This window comes from Volvox carteri (assembly GCF_000143455.1).
Source record: "Volvox carteri f. nagariensis unplaced genomic scaffold VOLCAscaffold_20, whole genome shotgun sequence".
Taxonomy (NCBI): Eukaryota; Viridiplantae; Chlorophyta; class Chlorophyceae; order Chlamydomonadales; family Volvocaceae; genus Volvox; species Volvox carteri.
In genome coordinates, this window is record NW_003307563.1 from 1,668,907 (window position 1) to 1,695,481 (window position 26,575).

The 26,575-nt window shown below is 56.5% G+C and overlaps 3 protein-coding genes across 3 annotated transcripts; all 3 read right to left on the minus strand.

Moving 5' to 3' along the window:
* Positions 1-5,984, minus strand: VOLCADRAFT_104892 (uncharacterized protein; the record flags this gene model as incomplete). Its single annotated transcript, XM_002950852.1, has 8 exons — positions 1-946; positions 1,239-1,617; positions 2,038-2,289; positions 3,573-3,884; positions 3,986-4,240; positions 4,510-4,598; positions 5,200-5,278; positions 5,544-5,984. The coding sequence occupies 8 exons, from the start codon at positions 5,982-5,984 to the stop codon at positions 327-329; spliced, it is 2,427 nt and encodes an 808-aa protein (XP_002950898.1). The 3' UTR covers positions 1-326.
* A 3,538-nt stretch (positions 5,985-9,522) lies between these two features.
* Positions 9,523-18,936, minus strand: ogd1 (E1 subunit of 2-oxoglutarate dehydrogenase). Its single transcript, XM_002950853.1, has 18 exons — positions 18,423-18,936; positions 18,202-18,314; positions 17,779-17,896; positions 16,962-17,027; positions 16,332-16,539; positions 15,894-15,982; positions 15,403-15,569; positions 15,070-15,220; positions 14,746-14,895; positions 14,228-14,398; positions 13,731-14,004; positions 13,389-13,532; positions 12,825-13,006; positions 12,203-12,487; positions 11,856-12,012; positions 11,445-11,563; positions 11,149-11,345; positions 9,523-10,834 (listed from the first exon to the last, which is right to left on the minus strand). The coding sequence occupies exons 1-18, from the start codon at positions 18,831-18,833 to the stop codon at positions 10,714-10,716; spliced, it is 3,123 nt and encodes a 1,040-aa protein (XP_002950899.1). The 5' UTR covers positions 18,834-18,936; the 3' UTR covers positions 9,523-10,713.
* Positions 18,937-19,309: 373 nt separating this feature from the next.
* Positions 19,310-26,347, minus strand: VOLCADRAFT_91357 (uncharacterized protein; the record flags this gene model as incomplete). The annotated part of the gene is made up of 13 exons (XM_002950854.1): positions 19,310-19,338; positions 19,529-19,574; positions 22,039-22,099; positions 22,380-22,412; positions 22,977-23,104; positions 23,428-23,595; positions 23,849-24,320; positions 24,640-24,784; positions 24,980-25,081; positions 25,266-25,446; positions 25,666-25,690; positions 25,855-25,945; positions 26,269-26,347. 13 exons carry the CDS (start codon positions 26,345-26,347, stop codon positions 19,310-19,312), a joined length of 1,560 nt encoding a protein of 519 aa, XP_002950900.1.
* Between the last annotated feature and the right edge of the window lie 228 nt (positions 26,348-26,575).

Sequence of the window (26,575 nt, forward strand, 5' to 3'; positions counted from 1 at the left end):
CGGCTTCAAAGGAATTCGACACAATTATTGTCCGACCCAGTAATTTATGAGCCCTGTGAAATGCAGCTGCATAATCACTGGGCATATACTTGCCCCAACGTAACTAACCCTGCCTCCTTGCAGCATGCCTGGGCATGCTTTGGTAACATATCTCGTCGATGTTTGCATGCACTTCATGACCTAAGCACCCATCCAGCAGGGCCATTACGTCACCTGAACCACACAACTCTCCCGTCTTCTCTCCCCTCTCCTCATCGCGTCCGTTCAGGCAGAGAGCCTCACAAACATACAGACATACATCCACCCGGCCAAAAGCTGCCAGAGCTTCACGTCAGCGGCGGCAGGACCGTCACATCCACACCTACATCCGCATCAAGGCCGTCAAATTGCGCAGTGACGTGAAGCCGGGACCCGTGGGTCACTTCCACAGGCTGCCGCAGCAGGTACACCCCCTGAACTGTCGCCGTGGGCCCGCCGTCCTTCGCTGGTGCCGTACTAACCACCAATCTGCCCTGCCCCGCCGTCCCGTTCTCTGCCGCTGACGCTGCAGAGGGTCCCAAGTCGTACTCCAACCACAGAACGACTGCGTGGCACACGGAACCATGGGTCACTGTCAGGGTTGCATTGCCCTCTACATCGTTCAGGTGCCCGTCGCAATCAAGTACGAACAACTCCTGGCGGGCGCTGAGCTCCTGGTAGCCGCCGCCGGCCTGCCAGACCGAGTACGGCAGGATTGGGAGCGGCTGCCGTACTTTGCCGGCATTGGCTCCATCTCCCACGCGCTCCGCGTCGTCGCCGCTGCCTTCATCACCCCAAACATCATCGTCGGAGTCGGCGCCGCTCTGAACCCCGGCCGCCGCCTCCACCTCCGCCTCTGCCTCCGCCGGCGCCCCTACCACTCCCAGAACCGCATTGGCCGCGGACAGGTCGAGCCCCTCCACATCGCCTGAGCGCAGGCCGGAATGGGGTGGTGGGGAAAAGGAGACCAAACAAAGCCGCAAAAATGACCTCATCCACGCTCGACCCGACCCGACCCCACCCCACCCCACCCCACACTGTCAGTGTGCCCCCCCACACCTGCGGCTGCTCACAGGGTCACAGCAGTGTGGACTGCAGGAAGAGCAGCTACGGGCAAAAAGTGGAGCGCCGCTTTAGAGGGCAACCCACTCCCCCCCTACCCAGTTACCCCCCCCTCCCACACAGTGAGGCCTCAACCACCCACCCACCCACGCACCCACCGAGAGCGCATCTCGTGCGCCAAAGCTCAGGGAGCGCCGCCGCCACCGCCACCAGCCGGGCGGCCCGCGGGAAGCCCACCACCCGGCGACCTGCCCGCGCCGCCGGAGAGCCGCGGATGACGTCATAGTCCCGCCAGAACTTGAGATGGGCCCAGGGAACCAACTGCTCAAATTCTGAAAAGTACGGCTCTGAAATCAGGACCAACGGCCCTTGGCCCGCCGCTGCCGCTGAGGGGGTGGCACTGCCGCCAGTGGCGCCGGCGGATGCACGGAGGCGCTTGAAGTAGGTTTCGGAGCGGATGGATTTGATCTTGTTGGCGGTTATGTCTAGGTGCTTTGCGGCTGCCCGCAGCCAGTTCTGAGCGGATAGGTTGTCCTCCTGGGGAAGTGAGGGGGAGGAGGGAGTCATTTAATATGAAGTGAAGTGAAATAAAAACAGGGGGTCAACTGCCGGTGTGTGCTTGATCCCTGGCACCCACAAGGGGTGGGGTGAGTGCGGAGAGGTAAGAGTGCGTTGGGGGAGGGGGGAGCAGTGAAGGGGGTATCGGGAAGAAAGAAACACCCGACCCGACCCGACCTGACCCCGGAGTGGAGGAGGAGGGAGAGGAGGGAGGAGAGAGACAAGATCCCACGAGGGACGACGCCTACCGGCCGGTGGACATCCGGCCCGGTCCTCCGCCCCGATTCCTTGTCCTTACTACACGGCCCTTGCCCGTCATCTGCTCATACTCCCCGTGGCCCACTGCCCCACTGCACTGCAACGCCCCGCTGCGTGCCCCCCTCCCCCCGCTCCTCACACCTTCAATAGCGTGACTGACGCCACTCCAGGGTGGGACGCGGCTAGGAGTCCGAGGGACATACTGCCGTCCACAACCACCACCTCGGCGCCTCCGGGATTGAGGGCGGCGGCGGCATCGCCGGCGGATGGGTCAGTGCCGCCGCTGGCGGCGGCTGCGGCGGCTGCCGGCAGCCTTGTCGCCTCCTCCAGTGCGGTTCGAAGCGCTGCTGCGAAGCTGATCAGTCGGTCGCGATCTCCGAGCTGCAGCAGCGCCTGCGGTGACGTATTGCCGTACGCGACAGCACGAGGGACCGGCGTCCTATGTGTTTTATGTGCGCTTGGGTGTATATGTCCACCTATATACATATCTATATGTGGGTATACATAAATGCTATATATAGCATATTTATACATATACATATACATACATACATACATACATACATACATACATACATACATACATACATACATACATACATACATACATACATACATACATACATACATGCAGAGGTGAGGAAAGGAGGGGCGCAGGGACGTGCAGGAGGAAGGAGCGGGGCCTTCGGGTTGGGCTGGACTGAGCTGAACCACCGTGGCGAAGGGGAAGAAGAAGAAGAGCAACAGCAACAACAACAGGGCCACGGTGCTCTCGGTCCTTTCTCGGGACGAGAGCCGCCCACAGTGTAACACCCCATCAACAACGACAACAACAACAACAACGACAACGACAAAACAACAGTGGCAACAGCAATATCTCTGCTGCGGTGCTGGCGGCGGGGGCTACCTACCAGCGGTCCTAGCCAGCTCAGCAGCGGCATCAGCTGTTGCCGGGATACCTCCTCCGCCTCGGCCTCGGCACGGAGCGCCATCAAACGCTCCCTAGCACTCAAACATGCCCCCGTCAACATCGCCGCCTTCCCGCCGTCGTCGCCGTCGCCGTCGCCGCTGCCACGGACGGAGGAGCCGTCTTCGTCGGTGGCGGCGGGAACTGCCGCCGCCACTGGCGGGGTCGGCACGTCTGTCTCCGCTGACGCTGACGTTGCCTCTGTCGCCGCCGTCGTCACCATCACCATCATCATCTTGCTCCGGATGTTCAGGTCGTCATGTTCGAATGCGACCCGCAGGACGTCACCGCAACGAACCGCCGCTGCATCGTCCGCTAACTGAAATACAACAACATTGTCGGTTTTTTAATATTGTTGTTGTTGTGGTGGTTAATTCTATTGATGTTGTTGATTAACGGGGGCCCTTTCGCCGTCGTGTCATTCGTGGCGGAATTCCGGATAGGCAGACGGCAACACCTCTAGCTCGGCTGAGCTGAGGGAGGGGCTACGGAAGATCTGGCAAAACCACCATCACCACCACTGCGAATGCTGATCCTTCCTTTCCCAGCGACGGCGGCCGTGCTCCCTTCTTACCTTCCGGCTAAACATCCCTCCGGTTGACACCTTTCCATCCGCTCTGCAACCGACTAAATTACTTGAAGCTACTTCACACAACAGCTATGCACAACCACCATAACCCCCACACTACCCGCCCGTACTTTGTCGTACCTGTACCCAGCATTGCTTCCAGTGGTCCCTCCACTGCTGCTCCACTCCCTGGAGCGGCCCCCCGTCACCCCCCGCCTCCACCCTGCCTTGCAGCCACTCTGGGGAAGTGCTCAGAAGCAGCGGCGGAGGCCGCGGAGGAGATGTTGCGCCGCCCTCCGGTTGCTGCACTTGCGCATCATCGGTTGACGGCTGTGGTGGCTCTTGCGGCGGCGGCAGCGGCGGTGGTGGTGGTGGTGGTGGTGGAGGTGGAGTCATTCCCAGCTGCCACCACAGCAAGACGGCATGAGCACTGCCGGCCTGAGTCACAGGTACCTGTGTACGGCATCCGTACATGGGTAGATAGGCAGCTAGGTGGGTAGCATGTAGGTAGGACGGGGGCCCCCTCCCTCGACCCCACCTCAGCAAGCACCTACCTCGCAAACCGTACGGCGGCCTGCGGGCGGCGGTGGCCGCAACCAGTCGAAGTCAAGCACCAGGAAAGGTTCGCTCAGCGGCTGTAGCAGCGGCTGCTGCTGCTCCGGCTGCTGCTGCTGTTCCAGGGTGGAATGAGCACTGCTACTGCCGTCGCTGCTGCTGCCATCCACGTGCGACTCAGGGTGGGCCTCGGAGCAAAGGCGCTTTCGGATCTTATCGTGCTGGTACAACAGATCCACGTGCATCTCCCGTACCTGCGAGTACGGCGGCCAGGTGAACGGGTACTTGGTGTACGGCGGATGGTGGACTACGTTACGGAGGGTGGGGACCTTCAGGGCGCGTAGGAGTCTGGTCACGTTCCCGCATTCCGTGCTCCTCCGTATTACAAGGGGGGAGGTTGCGGTCCCTTCCGAAGCGCGCCGGAAACGTTCCCCATTCGGGTGTAGTGCTGAACTGTTTTGATTATTGCTTCACCTTACAAATTTAGCAGTCCCTCGTCTTAAACTTTTGCTCGCTCGCTCACCTCGTAAAAATCTTCAGAGCAGTAAAAGGCCGTGCGGGCCCCCGCGTCCAGCTCGCTCAGCGCCCCGAGCACCCGGTCGGCAGCCGCAGCTGCAGCCGCCCCTAACCCGGGGCAGAAGGACGACGAACCCCCCTCAGCAGCAATAGTAGCAGTAGCGGTAGCAGCAGCAGCACCATTAGGGGCGGGAGCAGAGGCGGCATCAGCAGCTGCAGCGGCTGCACTGCCGCCTGGGGCGCCCGACGACCCCTTCCTCCGCAGCCCTTTGCGCGTCCTCGCGGTAAGGTGGTGCCAGGGGGAAACAGTGTGTGGGAAAGGGAGAGTTAAAGAAACGACCGACCGGCGTCAAAGGTGCCGGCCGCTGCATGGGCGGGAGCTGGCCAGTGGCTGAGCTGGTGGGGCCCGGGTAGCGCCAGGGAAGTTTTGATGGCCCTCAGGATAGGTCACCATCCGCGTGTGTGCTCTAACAAACTGAGCCGCGCGGCAGGAACTGCGTATGTGTGCATGTATGTATGTATGTCTATGTGTGTGTCAACGCTAATGCCGAGGACATGCAACCGACCCGTTTGGGGTAAGGCAAAGGCAAAGGGAGGGAAACCCACACCGGGGGGAAGGGGGGGAGATACTCTTTTGAGTGCCTCTGCGACCGCACTTTCCTCCTTGAACCATCGCCGTACCCCAAGCATGTCGTACCGGTCATATTATGCATCAGGGGGCACTGTACGAGCTGCCCATACACGCGGGAAATGGCCGGTATGACCACGCCGCCGTCCTGAGTGGTGTGGGTACAGAGGTGGTTGGGGGTTGGTTGGGGGTGGACATGGTCGGTTGGGGTTGGGAGTTGCGGGATGGGATTGCAGCGTAGGTAGACCCTCCACTCCTGGGTTTGGGAGTACAGAAAGCGGGGAGTATGAGCAAGTGGGACCGTGATCTGAGCTGCTTTTGTACCGCAGGGTGTACGGCAGGGTAAAGATTTGGAAAGAGGCCCAAGTTCCCAGATCGCACGCTGCTACGGCTCATAGTGCCGTACCACTCACTTTGAGGAGGTGCTGTACGGCATGTCGCATGGTAGGAATCATACCCTCGCCAAGCAGCTCTGAATCAAAGATCTCCGTCACGATGACGTCAGCGCGGCCGTACATGTCAGGAGCCGCCGCCGCGGTTCCCGCAGCGGCGGCAGCGCGCGCCGCCCTTGCCGCTGCCGCCCCTACCGCCTGCTTGGCTGCCGCTTCGCCCGGCTGCTGTACGACAATCTCGTCCGACCGTTTATTGACGACACGTATAACTTCTGCCAGGCCATTGCGGGCAATCACTCGACGGGCCAGGTTCTGCATGGGTGGAAACACCTCACAAGCGATGACGGGGGCGCCGGGGGGGGTGTCCGGCCCCGCCTGGTGGTCCTCACCCGCTGGCGCTGTGGTGACTGCGGCGGCGGCGGCGGCCGTACCGCCACCTGCCGCCAGCAACCTCGCCGCCATCATCGCCAGGAGTCCTGTGCCCGTTCCGATATCGAGGACACGAACACCGGCCCCACAGCTGCTGCCGCTACTGCTGGCAACGGTTGCAGTTGCAGCAGCAGCAGCAGCCGCAGCCGCTGCGTCGCGCTGCTTGGCCTGTATGACGCGGCGCAGGGCTGCGTGGTATGCTGTGTTTCGGCGTTTGTCTGTCAGCATGTCCAGGTAGGATGACGTGGCCACGAGGTCCGCTGAGGCATCGTCCTCGTCACCCAGGCCTTACGAGGGATATGGGATTTGGAATATATTCGTGTGTAGAGGGTGCGTGTGTGTGCAGGCCAGGGTTAATGAGGCAGTACCTGCAGGCCCAAAAACATACTGCGCAGTTGCAGTACATGCGGTTGGACGGTTGAAATCTCTGGCAGTGTCAGTCCGGGAATGTAAATTCTTGTGTCGTGTGTGTTTGGGAAGCGGGGAAGGGAGGTGCAGGTTTTGCAGTTGCTCGTGGGCACTATTGCCAGCCAGCAGTACGGAAGGATGGGCTCGTGCAAACATGGTCAGGAGCTATTTCTATGCGCGGGGGAATGTTGGTGTGTGAATGCGTGAAGGGGGAGAGCGGGGAGGGGGGAAAGGGCGTTCACTTTCGCAGTTGCTGTGCGTAAGGAAGTCGAGTGGACGAAAAAGGGAAGCGTGGAAGCCGTAGTTGTCGTAGTTCCTTACCTGGATCATTTACGAGTACCCAATCAGCCTCCCCCGTCAGAGGATTGAGCTTTTGAACGAACATTCCCCTCTGTTGAGCTTGCACACAAGCTCGCACACCCCGAAACACTGATAACGGCGGCCGCAGGCGCTGTGAAATAGCGGCAGCCGCACGAGCCAGCCTCTTTAATAAAGAACAGGATTCAAGGAAGAGATCCCGACGTATACCAAGGTTGGGTAGAACGGGAGCGCCGGCATCGCCGTGGCAAGGCGTATATATAGCTGGGTTGACGAAGTAAGGTCAGAAACTAGACTAACTGTTAGTTATGGACAACAACTGAATATGTAGGCCGGCATCGAACGGCATGATGCCGGCAGTTTCTTCAGTAAGAAAGTGGTTGGTCTCGTACGGTTATCGGTTGGATCATTCCCAACCCAGGTTAATTGTGCTAAAGCTCCGCTTATACATAGTCTATGGATACCTTTATATAGTATGGCAGTACCAGAGCCCCATCCAGCGCCGTTTGATTACGTTCGGATTTTCGACCTTCCAGCAGCGTCATCGTTACCAGACAATCTACAAGGACGTGTACTATTCACAAAGTGAGATTCGTGTTTATTTTATATCTTGCACCCCGTCACGGCGCCCAGTCACAGCGTTGACTCGGCCTTTCGCGACATTTCGCCTGCAGAGCGAACTTCGTTCATGCTAGTCCCAACGGATCGGGGATCAATGAAAGCACCGTCAACGCCACCATCACTACTTGCAATAAAAACAGTTCACAGAGGGACAACGCCGCAAGCGCATCGGGCGGCCAGCATGTGAGCCGAAGCAGAGGCAAGTGCGCTGGAGCTGGGTTTAATTATTCCAAGGCGCTGAAGGCCGCCCTTGATGGAGCTGGATCTAGTGTCAGTAGTCGCGGCGACGGCAAGTTCGAAGGTGGCGCGGACTTTGCTGTAAGGCAAGTGGAAGGGTGGGTTTGGTCATCCACTCCGGCGCGCCACCGCGCTTGGGGCAGATCACGAGGGGTCACGCGAAGCGCCATGCAGTAAGGCTTCCCTTGCAATAACTGTCTATTACTGCCATACACGGGCTGCTTTTCTACCTGCTCCGCATAAATGATGCTTCCGGCGTCAACGGATTGAGGGTCGCAAGGAAAGATCTAGGCTTATTTATACAGGCCACGTCTATAGACGCCCCGTGTTCTATGCGTTGTTTATCGCCCCTATCCTCCTTTCCCCGCGTCCCATTGTCATTCCAGCACGGCGTACCATTGCTCCCTTGCCCCACGTCGTCCTCATCCTCCCTCCTTGGAACGCGGATGTAAAACGCAAACACTGCCCGCAGCGACGCGCCCGGAGGTCGTGCCAAATTCGTGCACCTGACCCCTGACGCTTTGGCTCCGCGGAATGCGGAACGCACTCTCCAACAATTGGACCAGCTGCAGCAGGTGGCGGGCAGGTCACAGGCGGGGACGGGGCCTGCAAGCGGTGCTCGAAACGGACGGGTAAGTGGAATTTGTGTGCGGGGAGCAGGGCCAGCATGGCTGGCGATGGGCTGGGGGCCTGGGGGACCTGCTTGGGCCGACAAACATATCGGACATGCCTGCAGCCACGCTCCACTTCAGAACTTTTGCAATGTTGTTTCAGGGTCAACTACCCTCTAACGGCCCACAGCCAGCCGAGTCGCGGTCCGTGCAACAACAACACGCTGCCACTCTGGCGGCGGCAGCGAAGATCCTGTATGACATTGATGATGACGAGACCGCTGGCTGCAGCACTGCGGCAGCACCCATTGCCGACGCTGACGCCACCTTGTCCCGGCCTGGGGAAAGTCCGATAGGACTTCGAACGCCAGAACACACTATACGAGAGATACCGGGATCATCTGATGGTCAAAGCCAGCAGCTGGAGGTGGTGATTCTGCTGCCGGAGGTGGCGTCGCCGGGCGAGGTGGACGTGTGGCTGGGTGCTGGCGGCAGGTGGCTGCAGGTGGCTGTGCCTGGGAAGTACCAACTCAAGGTGTGTAGACGTACACTAAAGAAGATGAAATGCCGTGAGAAAGGGAAGAAATTATGGAAAATGAAGGAAAAAGGCAGGAAAGTGGGAAGATAAGGTGGATGGAGAGAGGGAAGAACGGACGCCACGCCGAAGTCAAGGCTCGTAGGGAATAAGGCTGTAAGGCCGTTCCGCACAGGCTTGTAAGTTAGGGAGATCCATGAGAACGGAGAGTACGCTATCATATAATACGGATTGAAAGGGAATTTTCACTGGGTGGCGAGATGAGCATATAGTACAAGCCCGACGCAACTACCTAAACACGCGACAAAGGAAAACGCTGCGTGTGCCGGCAGGGCCATTGATGCAGCTGAACAAGGACAGAACGGCGTGTGCGCATTTGATGGGCGACATCATCTTTATGCGTGGCCCGGGTGGTTCAGCGTGGCCCAGATGGTTCAGTTTGTTTTTCACCTTCCACCTTTCTTTCCGCCGTCTGACTTCCTTCTCCTCGCCTGCTGCTGCTGCCATCATCTGCTGGTTATCACGCAGCTGGATCTGCCATACTCCGTTCTGGACGACACGTCCCAAGCCAAATGGAGCAAAGGCAAAAGGCGGCTGACTTTGACATTGACTAGGGGTGGGCGATGAATGTGACTATATTTTAGCGGAAGGCGCAAGTTGTTCTCCGTGGCCACATTCCGACACAGCCATTTCGTGCGGACTTAGGGCGTTACGCAGTTCCAGTGTCAGTGGAACTGCGTACAGTGGAACTGCGTACTTTTTCCCCACGGGTGCATAGCACGAAGGCCCATTAACTAGGTTTTGCGCATGTAAGTATCGCATGGCAGAGATTCCGATGCATGATCAGCAAAATATACATCCATAGTTAACGCCTTCGTTATGACTTCCTGAAATAATAGCAGCACAATTCGTTGGCAGTACTGTGATCCCCTCAACGGTTCTTCCAGGGTTAGTACACTGGATTCGTTGTGGCAGCACCTTCAGCTCTCTTAATTACCTGTACACAGCCTCTGTGTGGATCATGGCGATTAAGTCAAGAGGATCACCGCAACCAGGATCGACAATCTGTCTCCCTGTCCCTCCAGGCATCCATCCCACAATATGCGAGACTTTGAATACCTGCCTCCCCCGTTCCTCCGTTTCCCGCCTCCCACGCGCAATATTCGGAGCGTCAAGACCACGTGTGCAGCTAGATGGAGGGGGCTGGATAACGCTTGTCGATGCGACGTTACGGCATACCAACATGCCGTTGACAAACAGTTTGCCTAACGAAAGAATGTGTTGTGCGACTGCATGTGTCAATGCACTCGGGAGGACATGACCACGCCTGCACACACCTGCACTTTTCATCTACCATAAACGCACTATAACAAAGACAGCAGATGGGTACGGTAAGCCTGGAACGCAGCTGCCGCATGCCCTGTCTACCAAGGGCACCAGTGCGCTCGCGCGCGAAGAGGAGGCGCGCGGCAGCGTCGGCGTACAGAAAGACCATGCAGGAAGCACGTCGCCAAAGTAAAAGCCGTTTGAGCCAGAAACTAGCACACTGTCTAATGTCACACGAGGAAACACATGCTTTCACCATGGCACGACATCACCGTCTAAGCGGGCGACATCTGCGGGTATTCCCAGGCGGAAACACACACCGCCCACTCAACCATGCTGACTTCTGCACATTGCAGCCAGCAGCTGTCGTAGTTACTCAAATCCGCTGACGAAGACATTCGGCCAAATCAGTGACCAGCTCGCTGGCGACAAGTGACAACGCCCCTTTTGACGCCCAGGACGGAAGGTTGCAACGGAACAACACATTTGCTGGCTTGCGAAGAGAGGCACTGCCAAAGGCCTGGTGCCGTCCCGCTTCGCAACTTCGCCTCGTACAATGCCGCCCCGGCAAACCGCGGGCACTGCATCTTTGGAGCACGTACACATCACTCTTAACAGTGCGGCTGCTGCCTTAGGTCTTTTGCGGGAACAGATGTTCGAGACCTTTGGCCGTCCACCGCTCGCCCATTCCCGCGCTACAGGTCGTTCAAGGGTAACAGTAGTTCACGTCGAGCGCATCTTTGATGAGTTTGGCCTGCTCCCGGGCGTGCACATCGCCAAAGCCCGTAGCCGTGGCCGCCATGGGCGGGCGACCAGCATATGGCATCCTGCAAAGTGCAGGAGAGAACACGACAAAACAAAGGGTGAATTGCTGCCATAATCCCAGCTGCTAGACGTCAATATCTCAAGGTTTTGCAGCGCCAGGTATGGCTCACCTACTGCCACGCCCAGGCAACAGCTGTCGCAGGCATCCAGAGCGGGGAATCCGACCCATGTACCCAGTCTACCACCACCCTTGTCATGAACACCTTAGGACATCCCGTGGACTCAAGGCTATTGCCCTGTACAGCCCCCGTGCCTTTCCTATGCTTCTTCCAAGGAAGAAGCATAGCCCTGGCAGCCCACTGACCCATGTTCCCACCTGCCCAGCATAGGCTTGCCCTCCTCCCGCAGGCACGTATCGAAGCGCGGCTGCACGTGGAGATAGGCACCCATGTTCATAGGCTCCTCCTGGCACCACAGCAGCTGCGCATTGGGGTAGCGCCGGATCTCACGGCAAACGAGGTCGAAGGGGAAAGGCGCCAGTTGCTCCACACGAACAATAGCGACCACGCCCTCCTGCGCACGCGTAAAATGAAGGTGGGGGAAGGGAAAGATCAAAGGTGCATGGACGGAATCGGATCCGCAGGAAGGGAGAGGGAAGAAGCAATCGCGCACCTTGCCCTGCTTCTCGCGTTCCGCGTGCAGGTCGTAGAAGACCTTGCCTGAGCAGAACACGACGCGCTTCACGTCGGGTTCCTGGGGAGGCCGTGGACCACGGTCCTTGGGCAAGAGACCTGCAGCGGCATGGTGGCGTGTCAGGAACAGGAGTAGCCTTTACAAAGAGGTATTGTTACAACTACAGGGTGACAAAACACTGCTCAAGAGATTATCGCAGCGATCACCACCTCGAGACAGCTGCGGTCAAGCGGGAAAACGAGACGATTTTTGCACATGGTAAATGCACAGCACGTTAAAAGCGCACAAAGAGCCAGTCATTGCGCGAAATTGATGCCTTAACCACAACATGCACATCAACCCGAAGGCCATCTCCCAGCACCACGTCTGCCAGTCTATCGCCAGACTCACCCGTATCGTCCATGATGACGCGCTTAAATCGCACGCCCACAATGTTGGCATCATCCGGCTGGTCGTCAAATTCACGTAGTGGCGACTTGCACATGGGGTGGCGCAGCAGGTTCTTGGGGCTCATCACGATGAGCGGCTTGCGGAACTGACGATGCACCTGTTAAAAGCAAAGTAGGAAGGAAGTTCTGCAATTCGGACGAACGATTTTGCGACTGCCTTGGGTTGAGCGAGGAAAAGCGGAGACAGGCGACAGCAAGGAAGGGACCCAGATAGTACGCTATCTGCGAGCCAAAAACCCGAAGGGAAAACTAAAGCCAGGCTTGGCCTTGGCCGCACCCAGGCCGCACCTGGCGCCGCAGCACGTGGAAGTAGTTTGCGGGCGTGGTGCAGTTGACGACCTGCCAGTTGGCACGCTGGATCTGCGTGCCCAGGTGGCCGCCCGTGAACCACTGCGCCTCATCGTGGTGCGGCATGTCGTACGGGTTCTCGTCGCACATCTGCAGGAAGCGCTCGAGGCGGGCGCTGCTATGCTCCGGACCTTGGCCGTCGTAGCCGTGGGGCAGCAGGCACACCAGGCCGCTTTGACGCAGCCACTTGGCCTCACCAGAAGATAGGAACTGGTCAAAGATGATCTGAAGAAGGGGCAGCGGACGGAATCGGAGACGGTCGCGCATGTTAAGACGGGACATCAAGAAAGGAAACGAGCATGCTTTCCATGACAAAAGGATCGTTTGTCCTGGATAAAGATAAATCGAAGACGCCTCTGCACTCCCCTTCCGTCATCCTTAAACTCCTTTGGAGCATGGCCCCCAAATTCGCCCGAATTCGTCCCATTGGGACGTTAGGGTACGAAACACTCAAAATTTCCTTTACCCTATTAAGACACGCATAGGTATCTTCGGTGTGAACCCAACCAGCACAACCCAACAACATTCTGGACCCCGCTCCATCCCCACCGCCAGTTCCCACCTGCGCGCCGTTTGCAAAGTCCCCAAACTGCGCCTCCCAGAGCACCAAGCTGTTGGGGCTCTCCATGCTGTAGCCCAACTCGAAACCCAGCACACCAAACTCCGACAGCGAGGAGTTGCACACTGTGAAGCTGTTGTTCGTTTGGCCGGGAAACACGTGGTTCAGCGGCACGTACTTGCCACCTGCGGGCGGATGTGGCAAGGGACGTTATCAGCGTTGGTGATGTGGCGGCGGCCGGGTACGCGGCGGGACCGGGAAGGAAGCAATGCCAGGTAGTGCCCCCATGCAAAGAAGGGAGTAGATTACGTTGACACAAGGTGTGAAGCATGACCATTCCATCAGAGGACTCGGGACGAGAATCTCCAATGTCTCCACTCAACCGTTAAACCCGGGCTGGTGAGGCCTCTCGACGTTTCGTAGCCCCAGGGATTACCTACAGACCGCCTGCTATGCGAGCACACCCAGGGCGCTTGCGGTAGTGGCCCCCCGGGCCAAGCATGTTCCCCCGCATCCGACAACTGCACACCACCCAGTCCTCTACCGGCTTCGCCTGCATCCGCTCACCCGTGTTCTGGTCGTGCAGTACCGCGTGGCGGTGGCTGAAGGTGCCACGCTCCACGTCCTGGCCGCTCAGACGCACGTGGTTACCCTCTGACAGCAAGGTCGCGAATGCCAGTGCCTCAGCCATAGCCCAATCCACACCCTCGCCTGCGACCAATGGGCCAAGGACACGAGGGAACATGCGGAGGCAACACGTGGAGCGGGTTCAGGAACACAGTTAAGAAAGGATCCCTCTTTCTCGGGGCCCACTGACGTGGACAAGATTTTCTTCCAACTCCCAAAGAGTTACCCAGAAAGCGCGTTTTGGTCGCCCCACCAGCTACATCTGTGCCTATATAGATTTACCTGTGTCGACCATGGAGCGGCGCTGCTCATACACCTTGCGGATCTGGCGGTGTGCGATGAAGTCCTCAGGCAGCGCCGTGATGGCGTGACCCACGGTTCGCAGCAGGTCGGCCGGCACGCCCGTGTTGCGGATGCGCGACATCTGCGCCGGCGACATGAAACCGTGCCAGTGGCTGGCCAGCCAGTCCTTCTTCTGGGGTTTGTAGTCCTTGGCCGCCTCGAATGACTCGTTGAGCAGCGACTGAATCTTGTCATGGATGGCACGAATCTCCTCCTGTACATGCGTGCATACGTAAGGGTTTTTGACAACATTTTGTAGACAACTTCAAAAAATGCATATCACAGGTCCATAAATTCGTCCGCAATGCATAGCTGGCGCACAGCAAAAACACAGCATTGTGGGGTTGAGGGTTTAGACAGTAGTCAAGACAGTCGGGTATGCATACAAGCAGGGTCATATAAGCCCCAGCATTCGGCAGATCCCACAGTGTAGTCACCTTCGTGAAAGTGCCCTCCTCCAGCAACCGCTCCGCATACATCTCATGGCTGTGCTTCTTGGCCTTGATCTTCTTGTACATGAGCGGCTGAGTAAACATGGGCTCATCGATCTCATTGTGGCCGTGCTTGCGGTAACACACCAGATCGACCACCACGTCTGACTTCCAGGCCTAGAGAACACAGGCCGGAAGGGGTAAGGGCGTTTGTTGGGAATGGACAAGCATTGGCAGCCTCATACACGGACTGACGTCACCGCATGCTAAACGAGGCCCACCGGCAGGCACTGCTTCTGTCAAGCTTCGGGTATGGCGGAGGGGCTAAGGACCCTTGGAACGGAAGGTAGTTCTTTGGTTGTGGGCTTGGGATCCAACAGCCAGGAGCTCCCATTGAGGTCGCATGCGTGGGGGCAGATGCCACGATAACACGAGAATGCCGAAGGGTCTGTGGGCAGTTCTGACTGGATAGGGGTGACATGTAACACGCGCCGATCGGTCCCTACGGATCGGGCCCTTCACACCTGGCGCCACTCCGCCGCCAGCTGGCACACCCGCACGACACTCTCCACGTCATCCGCGTTGACATGGAAGATGGGGCAGTTGAGGCTCTTAGCTACATCGGTGCAGTAGGGCGAGGAGCGCGAGTCCTTGGGGTCGGTTGTAAAAGCGACCTGCGGAGAGGTTTCGGCACAAGGCGCCCGCGTTAATCCCGGCTGCCTTTCGGCGCGACACGTGTTCAGGTTTGTATTGGGCTACAAGAGCAGACTCGCTGCGAGTCGCGCCCATTCCAACAGCAGCCCGAACAGACCGCCCTGCCCACCCACTCACTTCGCTCCCTGCCTCACCTGGTTGTTGACCACCAGATGGATGGTGCCGCCCACCGTGTAGTCCGGCAGCCCCGACATGTCCAGAGTCTCATACACAATACCCTGGCCGCTGAATGCACCATCACCGTGCAGCAGGATGGCCATGTTGCGCAGTCGTTCATGGTCGTCACTGCGTATGGCGTGGAAAGGAGGCGTAAGGAAGGGTCAGAGACGGGACTGTGAGGAGCGTTTTAGAAGTGTCGATGTGCACAGCTATAACATTTCAGCGGAACGGCCCGGGACAGGTACAGAAATCCGCGGCTATGCACCGCCCGCCGGCCTCCCACCGCCTCGTCTCTTACCGCCACTTACCTGTAGTACTGCTTGCCACGGGTCTTTCCGAGCACCACCGTGTTCACGGCTTCCAGGTGCGAGGGGTTGGCCACCAGGGAGAGGTGCACCATCTTGCCGTTGACAGTGGGCCGGTTGTAGCTGGTTCCCAGATGGTACTTGACGTCACCGCTGCCCGTGTACTCGCCCTAAGACAGGGTGGGGAAAAACAAATAGCACCAGGGGTAATTAATTAGTCCAATTCAAGGGTTGCTTAGCTTGATAGCTTAAGCAACGGCTGGTTGGTTTCGAAGCGCTGATTCTTTGATTGGTTCAGACGCGTTGATGTCTTCATGTGGAAAGCATTTTGTCAGGTTAGTGGGATAGAGACGCATCGTGGTGAAGGGATCTGTCCCCTGTCACAACGCCTGTTCTTTATGCTTCCTTTTCCAAACCTTGTTCGTCTCTTTCTCAGCCACTTAACATGTGGGCCTGGCAGCTCCTGTGCATACAAGCACCGGCTTGGGCCTCACCTCGTGCGCCTCGTGCATCTTGCCCGTGAACTCGCTAAAGATCTGTGCCAGCGGCTTCCGCACCACGTTGGCCAACACGTTAAGCCGACCTGAAGACGAGGTGAAGCCGGGACAGGAAGCGAAAGGGAGCTGTCATGCTGGAAGCAGTTTCCCTGACAATCGCCTGCACAAGCTCACGGGATCATGATGCACATGCGTCCAGTCCGTTACGCCACATCCTTGACCCTCACTCCGTGTTTGATTACTCAGCAAAAGCCGACTCCCAGTACACCCAAGCCCAACAAATGACGAACATCGCACGCCTGCCCTCAACCCTCAGCCCTCAGGCTTCACCCGTCCACCCTCCCTCCTGGCCCCCCTCGTACTCCAGTCCACAGCGCTTTCTGCGGCCATGCCCAGGTCCTCCACTCCCCCATCTCTGCCCCTCCCTCCATTCACCTCTGTGCGGCATGCCAATGACCACCGACTGCACACCCAGGTCCGCCGCCGTGTCAATGATGGTCTTCATGCCCGGAATGAGGCTCTCAGCGCCCTCGAGGCCGAAGCGCTTGGCCGCCGTGTACTTGTTGGCCAGGAACGTCTCGAACATGTCCGACCAAGCCAGACGGTCCAGCATGTGCTGCTTCTGCGCCTTGGTGAATTGGACCTGTATGTGCGAGAGTACGTACCATTGCGGGCGGGCACGGGAGGGCAGGAGGTTAGTGCGGCGTATCAGAAGGGAGGGGATATCGCTTGGCGCCAAGGGGACAGTATTCCTGGTACTGGAGACTGGGAGCATGTACAGGCGTAGCGCATCTGCGGGTTTCCCATGCCCTGTTTGAAGGGCAGGGACTGCAGAAAGGAATGTGCCGTGTTGGTGTGGGTGTATGATGTAGGTCTGGGCACACAGCACCTGGCTGTTGTATGGCACATGGATATCCGAACGGCACATAAAGATGCAGGGGCTCTCAAAAGCACAGTGGAATACGGCCATTTCACGAGCGCCCGAAAGTGCCAACGGTGGCACGACAGATACACAGCATCCGTTGCCCATGCATCAAGTGTACACGTGTGCACTCACACGCCCACCTTATCAATTGTCTCGATGCGCTCGCGGATCCAGTTACATTTGTCGCGCTCCGGAATGTGCATGTACTGCGAGGAGCCAGCGGGAAAGTGAAGGCCGGGAGAGGACCGGGGGGGACAAGCTTGGGTGATCGGACCCTACCGGTGAGCGGGGAATGCTTTTCGAGGCTGGAGACACACATGAAAACTGAGCGCGGAAAAGCGGTCTGCACGACAGCGAGCCGCAGCTTCCATTGAAAGCCCCCACAAGAAACCCGGAGTCAACCACGCAGCAGCACCATGTCGCTTATCGTTGGAGCTAACGGATGCTGCAACGCTGACGGATCACCAGCGCATTTCGTGTCCGAACTAACTCAACGCTTAGAACTCCGCATAAGCGTAAAAAGGTAAACGTGCTCGCGATTAACTTACTACGATGCACCACGTGCGGTGGCGTCTGTTGGTAAGAAGTGCCTGCTGCCAAGGTTATCAATGAACTTGCTTCCTAAATTACCAACATCGTTATTGTAGTGCTCGCAGCAGGCAGCACCCTAAATAGGATCCAGGCCCCTTCTTTCCTGGTCTCGAGCCCCCGTACCTTGCTTTACTATTCCTACGTAGGAACCAACACGCGGACGACCTTTCACCCGGTTTCCAGTATCCTCCCTAATCTTCACCGTACACTCCACAAATCCAATCATCAGCCCAATCCTTTGAACTGGCATACCCGATGTGGGCCATGTCCAAACACCGCTCGAGACACCTGACACGCAGGTCATGGCTCCCGGGGAACCTAGGGGACCCGACCCAAACCACCAAATCGCCAACTCCACCACCGCACCTCGTATCCAATGTTACTGCAGTAGGTTTCCTGCAGGCGCGTGAGCATTTCACGAAGCGTCCGCATGGGGCGGCCCTCCGCAAGGAAACCAGCCTGGTTCCAGTTGCCGATGTAAAACCTGGCGGGGACGGTGGTGGTGGCGGAAGTTGGTGGGGAATCTTATGCAACGAAACCAAAGACGACCATCTGCATGTGTCCAATTAAAAAGTAAGGCAGGTGAATTTGATGGCGAATGCCAAAAGCCAGATAGGACCATGCGGGAAGTAAAAAGGCGTTACAGAGGGGTTGGGACTGCAGTAAAGGCCCAGGGCGTGAGGTGTACCCATTCGCAATCACATGGCACGGTGCTTCCTTAAGTACTGACACTGACAGACTGATAATGGAAAGGCAGAAGAGCATAGATGGGACTACTAGCAAGCTCACTCCCTATCCAGGTCCGTCTCCTTGAAGCCCCAGAACGATGGATCCAGCTCCGGTGGGTGAGCGTGGCCGCTTATACCCAGCGGGTCGAGGTCTGCTGCGAAGTGCCCCAGCACCTGCAAGTCAAGGTTTGGCGGGACGCTCACATAAATTTCCGACATTTCCTTCGTCCATGGCAAGATAATGACCATGCTGAGGCGAATATCCCAGCCATGAAGACATACCTGGTAAGCGCGAATAAGCAGCAGGAGACGCATGCTCTCCTGCACTGTCTGATTGGAGACTGCCGCTGCAGAAAATGGAGACATGTGCAATTTCCCTTTTTCGAAAGCATCGAACGCCTCGGCCATGGCCTCGCCAGATACGCCCTGGTCCAAGTTGCGGAAAAAGGCCTGCCAAGTGCGGTCCACTGAGCTGGGGTCCCTGTGGTACCGCTCTTCCAGCTCCTCGAGATATGTAATACTAGTTCCCTCATTGAATGAGTCCTTAAGCTTGGCAAGCGGCACGGGCTTGGGTTCCGCAGGATTGAACGCGCTTGATGTCGTGTGCACGCCAAGCCTGCCCAAGCGCAGTATGCAGAGAATTCCGGGTAGGCCTTCAGCCGCCGCTCGCTTGGCGGCGGCTGCTAGCGCCATGTTTGTGCCGAAGGTGTCACAGCCGATTCACCGCCAACCCTTCCAAGTGACCGCGGAACCGACGTTGCCACCAATACGCACCAAGGAAATTTCTCTGTACAAGTTCCACAATCTGCTAGCCTTTCGGCTTCAGCTTTGCATTCTCTCCCGGAACACAATGTACGGACGATGACGAAGATGAATTACACTTGACGTTGCCCAGCGGTGTCCTTTCATGAGTACACATAATTGGGGCAGACAAAGTACAGCCGCGTCTAGGGAAACATATTTTGGTTCTCGGCTGCCTGAAACACTTTCACATTTATGGTAGAAACGTCCGCTGTTATTGCTGCTGTTGCTACTCAGGAAGAAAAGGTTTATCCATGCTATTTCCTTCCAATTCGCGAACTCGAAGCTTTGACCGACGCGGCCTTGTCCGCAGCTATAAGCTAAACTTTTTTTGTCAACTTAAACGCCTCAAGACAGTCATTCACACATTACATGTGCGCAAAAGAAGAGCCAAACTCTGCAGAGACATGTGGGAAGATGTATCGCCGGCTCCTGTGATTTGTCCACGCATGAGCTACTGGAGCATGCCAGGAGCTGCGTGTACACAAACGTAAGACCACAATCAGGGCTTTCACTAGTGGAACATAGATATAGCAATCACTTGCAGAGCAGACCCACTGGGACATGCCCCACTGCCATGTCCTTACCACGCTGGTTAACCACTGAAGCTGAAATGTACTCTGTGACATGCACCTGCAACAGCACGCGAGAGGATAGTCCTCGAGCGAAGGTGAGGTATTACCCGAGGTTGGTATGCGGGGTTTCTTACTAGATAGTTTCAGGTACCGATCCTATCCTGATTTCCTTGTACACATATAAATGTATATAGGCAGGTGGCTGGCAGAGGTGAAGGCCTGACTTCTGCTCCCGGAGTGTCCGGGTTCAAATCCGCCTGCTGACCCCTCGGGTGTGTGAGGGGTGGTGAATTGGGAGGTGGCCCCCCATCGTGTGGATGGTGTAGGACGTGATTATATCAACTTGCGAGCTGACCAGGAACTAAGGTGAGGCGCCGTTGATCCGCTAGATTTAGTTGGATGTTGGTGGTGAGTTGCGGAACCCAGCGAATACATTCTGAAGTCGGATGGGGTGAATGGATCAGGGTGCCCCTCTCGCAGGGGAGAGCAGGGAACTGCCTCGGGAAAGGGGGCCGCTGGTGAAGCTATACCACCCTGTAACAACATACATATAAATACTAGGGTTTGGCACTACTGGTAAGGCGCGACCATAGCCCCCGGGAGATCCCGGGATCGGTACCCATTAGGGTCAAAAGTCCTTCCGATGGTGGAAGGCATTGCGCCCCTAGTTGATGGACGGTGGTGACCTGGGATAAAGTTAACCTGCGAGCCGACCAGGAATGGAGTTGGGCCGCTGTCGACCCGGCAGATTCCGTTGGATGCTGGTGTTGGGTGCGGAACCTGAGCGATCCACTGAGAAGTTGACTAGGGTGACTGGATGAGGGTGCCCCGAAATACCGGGGAAGGCAGGGTTTCGCAGGGTAGCTGCCACGGGCGAAGATACACCCCCCTGTTTCACACATCATATAAATGTATGAATCCAGAAACGTTTGTGGGAACGATCGATTATGCTGGTCATCACGACTTACAACTGCTACGTCGGAGGGAACCCGAAAATGGTAGCGGTATGTTCGCTTGCCCCTGTACCAATAATCCGGCGCGGGCGAGAAAGATAGTTTGCCCACACATCCACCCAAATTAACCACAAATTTCAAGTACTCGAGCAAGACTTCAACATGTTGTGTTGCAACCATCAATTTTCAAAAAAAAAGTACAGCAGCTGCTGATGCCTGTGAATCTCATCACGTGTCATGCATGCCTGTAAGTGACATGCCGCCACATTCAAGAACCAAGCAAGATCCAAGGAATTGATATTTTGCTGACCTAACAACCAACCAACCGAACAAACCGACCAAACAAACCTAGGTAACGAATTCAGCTGAGAAGGAATTGACATGCGGACCTATGCTAACAACCAACCAAATTGACCATTGAACAAAAGAAGCAAACCCAGGTAACGAATCTGGCCAACATTCTACCCACGGCAAGCGACACCTCGTGTGAGGCAATCAAATGCGTGCATCATCTGCTCCCCATATTTGCAATGCCGCGGCTTGCATGGGCCGACGGAATCAGAGGAATGCACTCCCGACTGCTGCCAAGCAAAAAATTTACTCAGTACAAGGAAACCTGTGCTACCTAATAACCTGCCTATACAAAATTTCTGCCTGACAACTACAATGCTATATGTGACCTAATGACCTGTGCTGTATGCACCTATCCTACATCCTGCTTGTAACCCATCAGCTGCTGCAGTACCTGCCTAATACACAGCCTGCGCAATAACGTACCTAACTAATCACTATGCCTACTGCCCTACCGGCACATACAATGTTGTAGCCGTACTGCCTTAATAACAAAATTACTTTCATTTTGCTTCAATGAATGAATGGATGGAGCTGAGCGGTTCAAACAATGCATGCATGGCTGTCGGAACCAGCAGGGATCCCCCCTGGTGGGAACCGTCTACATGTCTAGAGCATGTAGGTAGGACAGCACTTGTTGTCCGATGAGAAGATGCTTGCCTGCGCACCATCATATGGTAGTAGCATACATAGGGTTACATTAAGTTTAGGGCTCATGCACGATGGTCGAGGGTTCCTGCGTTTGTGGCTGCATGCTGGCATTCAAAAGTTCATTATTCCCGGGCGGAAACACGGCAGGTCGTGCGTGCGTATTCAAGAACCGGCTGGTGCTGTGCTTAAGTTTTACAGAACCCCAGCCATGAGCCGACCCAGGACCTCACTTTGTGTGATCTGGCCATCGCCTTAAATAATAGTTGCAAAACATGCCGGCGCCGCAGGGAAACATCATGCCATCATCATGTCATCAGCGATGATCACTATGATGCGGCCTTATGCACTCAAGAGCATATGCGGGCTTGCAATCCTTATTACTACACACACACACACACACACACTCCAGCAGGCCGAGAACCATGGCGCCGTCCAGTGGCGGAATCAAGCAAGGATACCTTACATTTCGTCTATCTGTACGTACCATTAACTAACAGGTGACGTCAGCATGTCTGTGCCAACGCCGTTCCACCCAGAGCATACCTTTCCACCCGCCCACCCACCCACCTGGCACCGATTGTTGTAGCAGAAGCCCCCCGGGCTAGCGCATGGTCCAGGCGAGGCGTACCTGTTGCAGGTAGCGGGTGGAGGGCGCCGGACGCGACAAGACAGCAGGGCGCAGCTCGATACGCAAGCAAGTCGTACTACTTTCAGTTGCAAACTCAGGTAACACCCAAGCACCACTAATGGGTTAGTTATAATAATACACGATATCTGCTACGTATTATGCGACTCAGTAGTGCGTGCAACACCACGGTGCGTGCAGCATCATTTTTTGGACAAGAGCTGGGTTCTTGACGGCAGACCGATAGGTGCTAGCTATGGCGTTGAAGGCCATCAGCTCTTACCAGCAAAGTCGCATGGCTGTGGGGTCGCCCAAGCTGCGTGACGACAGGGGCCGCATGCGGGAGGGACATCGGAAGGGCAGGCGGCGGAGTTAGCTAGCTAGGGAACGAGGCAGGCAGATAGGAAAAGAACGAGGGCGGGTTGAACGCACGTCAGCGGTGTTAGCTTGCATGTGTGAGAGTTGCTTCGTGGCAGTAATACTATGCTGATCTTGCTGGCGGGCAAGCTGACGGGCCCTCGGCTGCCTGTCTGTGACCATGCACGATGGCAGAGCCAAAGCAGTGCCAAGGGTCCAACCATCGGAACGACCGGCACACACTCCTAACCATTATGGCAGCTGCCGCAACTACGGATCACGACTACGGCTCGAACTTCTGCTCGCCACAAGTACCGAGGTAGCTAGGGTTGGTGGCCCCAAACACTCGCCCTTAGCAAGCTGAGCACATTACCGCCTGCTGCTGCAGTACCTTGTCAACGATACGATACGGAACGGGAATCCGCTGACTGTATTTTGTATGGCTCGATTACCCCACCCATCCGAGCCAGCGTGGCCAAATAACCATGGAACGCTTTGAAATGCCCCTGCCGCCACCACTCACGTCAACAGCTTCACAAACTTGAGCGCTGTAAAGCCCGTGTAGAAGCTTCGGCTGTAAGCAATTTCCTTTCCGTTGACGGTGATGCTACGGAGGGCACCCTGGCACGAGGGCTTCATAATGACCTCAACCTGCCAGGGTGAGGATGGGTGGGATAAGGTTGCCAGCCATTAATGCGCGGAGGTTCCGGAGGGGAGCGAGCGTCGTGCTATCAATAGGTTGGCATCTCCTCATGATATGTATAAATTGGAGCATGACATCCGGCAGCAGGTCGTCTGGTACGGCTGGCACTATTGGACGGAACACTGCAATCTAAGGTCCCCACGCCCTCGCCAATGACCATGCTTATGACCTACATCTCCAGCCAGCTTCGTGAGAAGCTATCTTTATCGGTGGTATGGTACAGCTACCACCGTATGTACCAGCACGCATCCGTGCCAGGCCCATCACTCACCTTGGCCGCCTCCATGCCGCAACATTTGGAGCCGTCATTGCAGTCCATCTCCTGAATCGTTGTACACATAGCGACCAGCCGCTGCCCGTTGCTGGCCGTGGTGTTGTATGTCTCGATCTTGTCGAGGTAATAGGGCACATTTTTGGTGGCCTGGGAGCAGTTGTGCGTCTGCAGTCCAAAACAGACACGGGCATGGCGCGGGTATGAAGACAGAGCTCAAAGGGTTCTGGCGTGGCGGCATGAAGATGCTCTGAGGACAGCTGTCGGATGTTTCTTACGTTGTGAAAAAATCAAGAGCGTTGCTAAGGCCTGCTGGCTTGCCATGCATATTCGCTCAATCACGATGCCAATGATAGGGAACGCTTATGGTCATGAGGCGCGTTAAGTGGAGCTAGGCTAGCCGTGCTCCTGCGCAACCCACCTTCACAGGATCCGGTGACGGCGGCGGTACCGGTGGCAATGGCGACGGGGGAAAAGGCGCATACCGTTCGGTACAGTTTATTATCGAGGAACCATAGGGGCACCGGGGGTCAGCGTTAATCCCCGAATCCAACGCGCCTTCGAAAACGTATCCCTCAAGACCCACAGGGCATTCAGCACGGTCCTTCTGTCCGAGAACCACGGGTGTGCCTATTACAAATGCAACCCAGCTCGCCGTCAAGTTGCGCAGGGCCTCCTCCAAGATAGTGCGGTTGGTGGGAACATCATATAAGCCGCACACGAAGAGCCGCAGCATAAATGACTGGCCGGGCTCGTAGTTTCCGGTGCAATTCCAGGTAAAAGGTTGCCGGATTGAGACGCCAGCAGCCTCTAGCGCAGCGGTGAAGTTTGAAATAATGATGCTTGATGTCTGATTGCATTTCTCGGGGGTGGAGAAGAAGGTATTGACAGGCCTGGTGTTGGATGGGGGTTGAATCGTAATGCTAGCGCATGAGCGACAGATGGGTGTGGGGGGAGGAGGGGGCGGGGGAGGTGGAGGTGGAGGGGGCGGCACCATCGGTGACGGTGGCTCGGGCGACAGCGGCGCCGGTGGGGGGACCGGTGCCACCGTACAGACTGGGCAGCATCGACTGGCGTTATGGCTGTCAAATACAGCGTACCTGCGAGCAAACAGGTAAGCAGGTGCACAACGGTGTCAGGCGCCCGCACAAACCAGCACCTGGCCGTCCCCAGCTAGGCGAGCTCGATCCGTGCAAGTCTCTCCATACTCACTTGCACGTTCCTGTAGTGGTGCCGCACAGCTGCTGGATGCTGGCGCAGGGCTCCTTGGTTGTCATGCAGATGGAAGTGCCGGGAAACGTGGTGGCATTGAATTGCATGTCGTAGATACGGACATCGTATCCGAACACTACCGTACCTGCAAGGCGGGAAACCGACGCGTTTGTACACGTGCACGCGTGCATGGGTACTTGGTTCCCTTGCGGAGTGGTCCAGAAATGTGTCGCGGAATATTCTCCCCGACCTACCCAGCCCTAGGTCCATATGGACATACGCTAGCCAAAGGTAAGGAACCTTGTCCTGTTACATCCCGGAAATAGGGGCGCTTGCGTACCGTTTGTATCCGTTCCCCGCTTCGTGGACACGGTGGACCAGCTGGACCACTTGCGGCCGTTGATCTCCACCTGACTCGTGACCGGCTTCAAACATCCCGCACCTGTGCGCGTGCATACGTTTGCAAGCACAGGCCCATAGTAGGAATTGGCCAAACCTTCGTGACATGTTGTCCAAGTGTGCACGCGGAATGCGGAGCCACGTGGCACCTTGCCATCTGGACCCCTGCCTTGCCTTGGGCGGATTCATTATTTCAACCCTTTCCTTGCCCTCGCCTATCCACCTACTCCCTGGCAATATAAACCTGCTAGCACAATCACGGCAAATCTCCAGCTCCTGAGCAGCTATCAACGTACCAATGGAAAAGAATATCTTGTCCACGTTGTGTTGCAAAGCCGCACAGCACGTCGTGTTCGTGGTGCAACCAACATACTGAACCATGAAGCAGTGCCTCGTGCCGGCCATTACCTGGAGCAGGCGAACAAGCGCGTGGTGCGCAAGCGAAGGGATCGGCCTTAAGCCACCAACACTCATCTAAGGACAGCTGAGCTTGCGAGTGAAAGATGGCCCCACCTCAAACAAGCAACTACGTGAGCTGGAGGCAGCCGCGTTCAAGCAGTGGAGTCATGGTGCCTGGCATGCGACACGAAAGGCAAGTGTTGGGAGGGCTCTATCTGGAGCACTCACCGGGTACGCGCCCGTGTATGACAGTCTGTACGGCGAGGAGAGACAGTTGTACGTCGTACACCTGCATGAAGTAGTCGTGTGGATTGGTACCTATTGAATTGGATTACTTTGCAGCAGATGCGACAAACTGTTACACCTCGCTCACATCCCCCAAATGATATCAACCAAAACTGCGGTGCAAACACTCACTTGCAATACGGGAAGTCGCCCCCGATAGATTTCGTTAGAAGATGCCGACTGCTCCACTGCAAAGAGACCGCATTCTCCCCCGAGGCCACGGCTGCATATGTAGGTAGGCAGGGTGGCAAAACACCAGGACCGGGCGAGCTTGCTCTTGAGAGTGACACATTATTTGCAAAAGGGTTGGCGGTATTGGTGAAAAAGCCGTTCGCGCGTGGTGCAACACTGCATCTTTTTCAATCTTGTGAACATATTTTCATCGGCCAGGATATTCAGACAGCAGATGAGGCATTTGATTGTTCGCAGCGTAGTGCTTAGTATAAGGAGCATGCATGTTGCAGCGAAAGTGGAACATACATACACCCGCAAAATCCATCGGGATGCCTAGGTTTAACCATCCTATTGCAATGTGCCGGTCCTTACCGGAGAACACTAAGCTCAGGAGAACTATTCCGCAGAAACTGTGTATCGCCAGTTGGCCCATGTGGCTGGAGGACGCCATCGCTTCCGGCGTCTGTTACAGTATACTTCCCAGACTTTATAACAGCTTAAGGGCGATGAAAAATGACTCTATCGCTAATGAGATAACTAGAAGTGGCAGGCACGCACCGACAAATTATTATTACTAGTCCTTACAGCAGCAGTATGTTGACATATACATATATCATGTTTATGAAGATGCCGTCAGATCGATATTCAACATCACAGTCTCGCAATTTATACCGCACCT

Excerpts from the sequence above, each read along its gene's own strand:
- ogd1 (XM_002950853.1), bottom strand. The coding sequence starts at position 18,833 with ATGGCGCTAGCAGCCGCCGCCAAGCGAGCGGCGGCTGAAGGCCTACCC. Across the intron at positions 15,983-16,331 it reads CATTGGCATGCCGCACAGAG|GTCGGCTTAACGTGTTGGCC; the intron begins GTGAATGGAGGG and ends CCTCGTCTTCAG. Across the intron at positions 15,570-15,893 it reads AGATGCACGAGGCGCACGAG|GGCGAGTACACGGGCAGCGG; the intron begins GTGAGGCCCAAG and ends ACCCTGTCTTAG.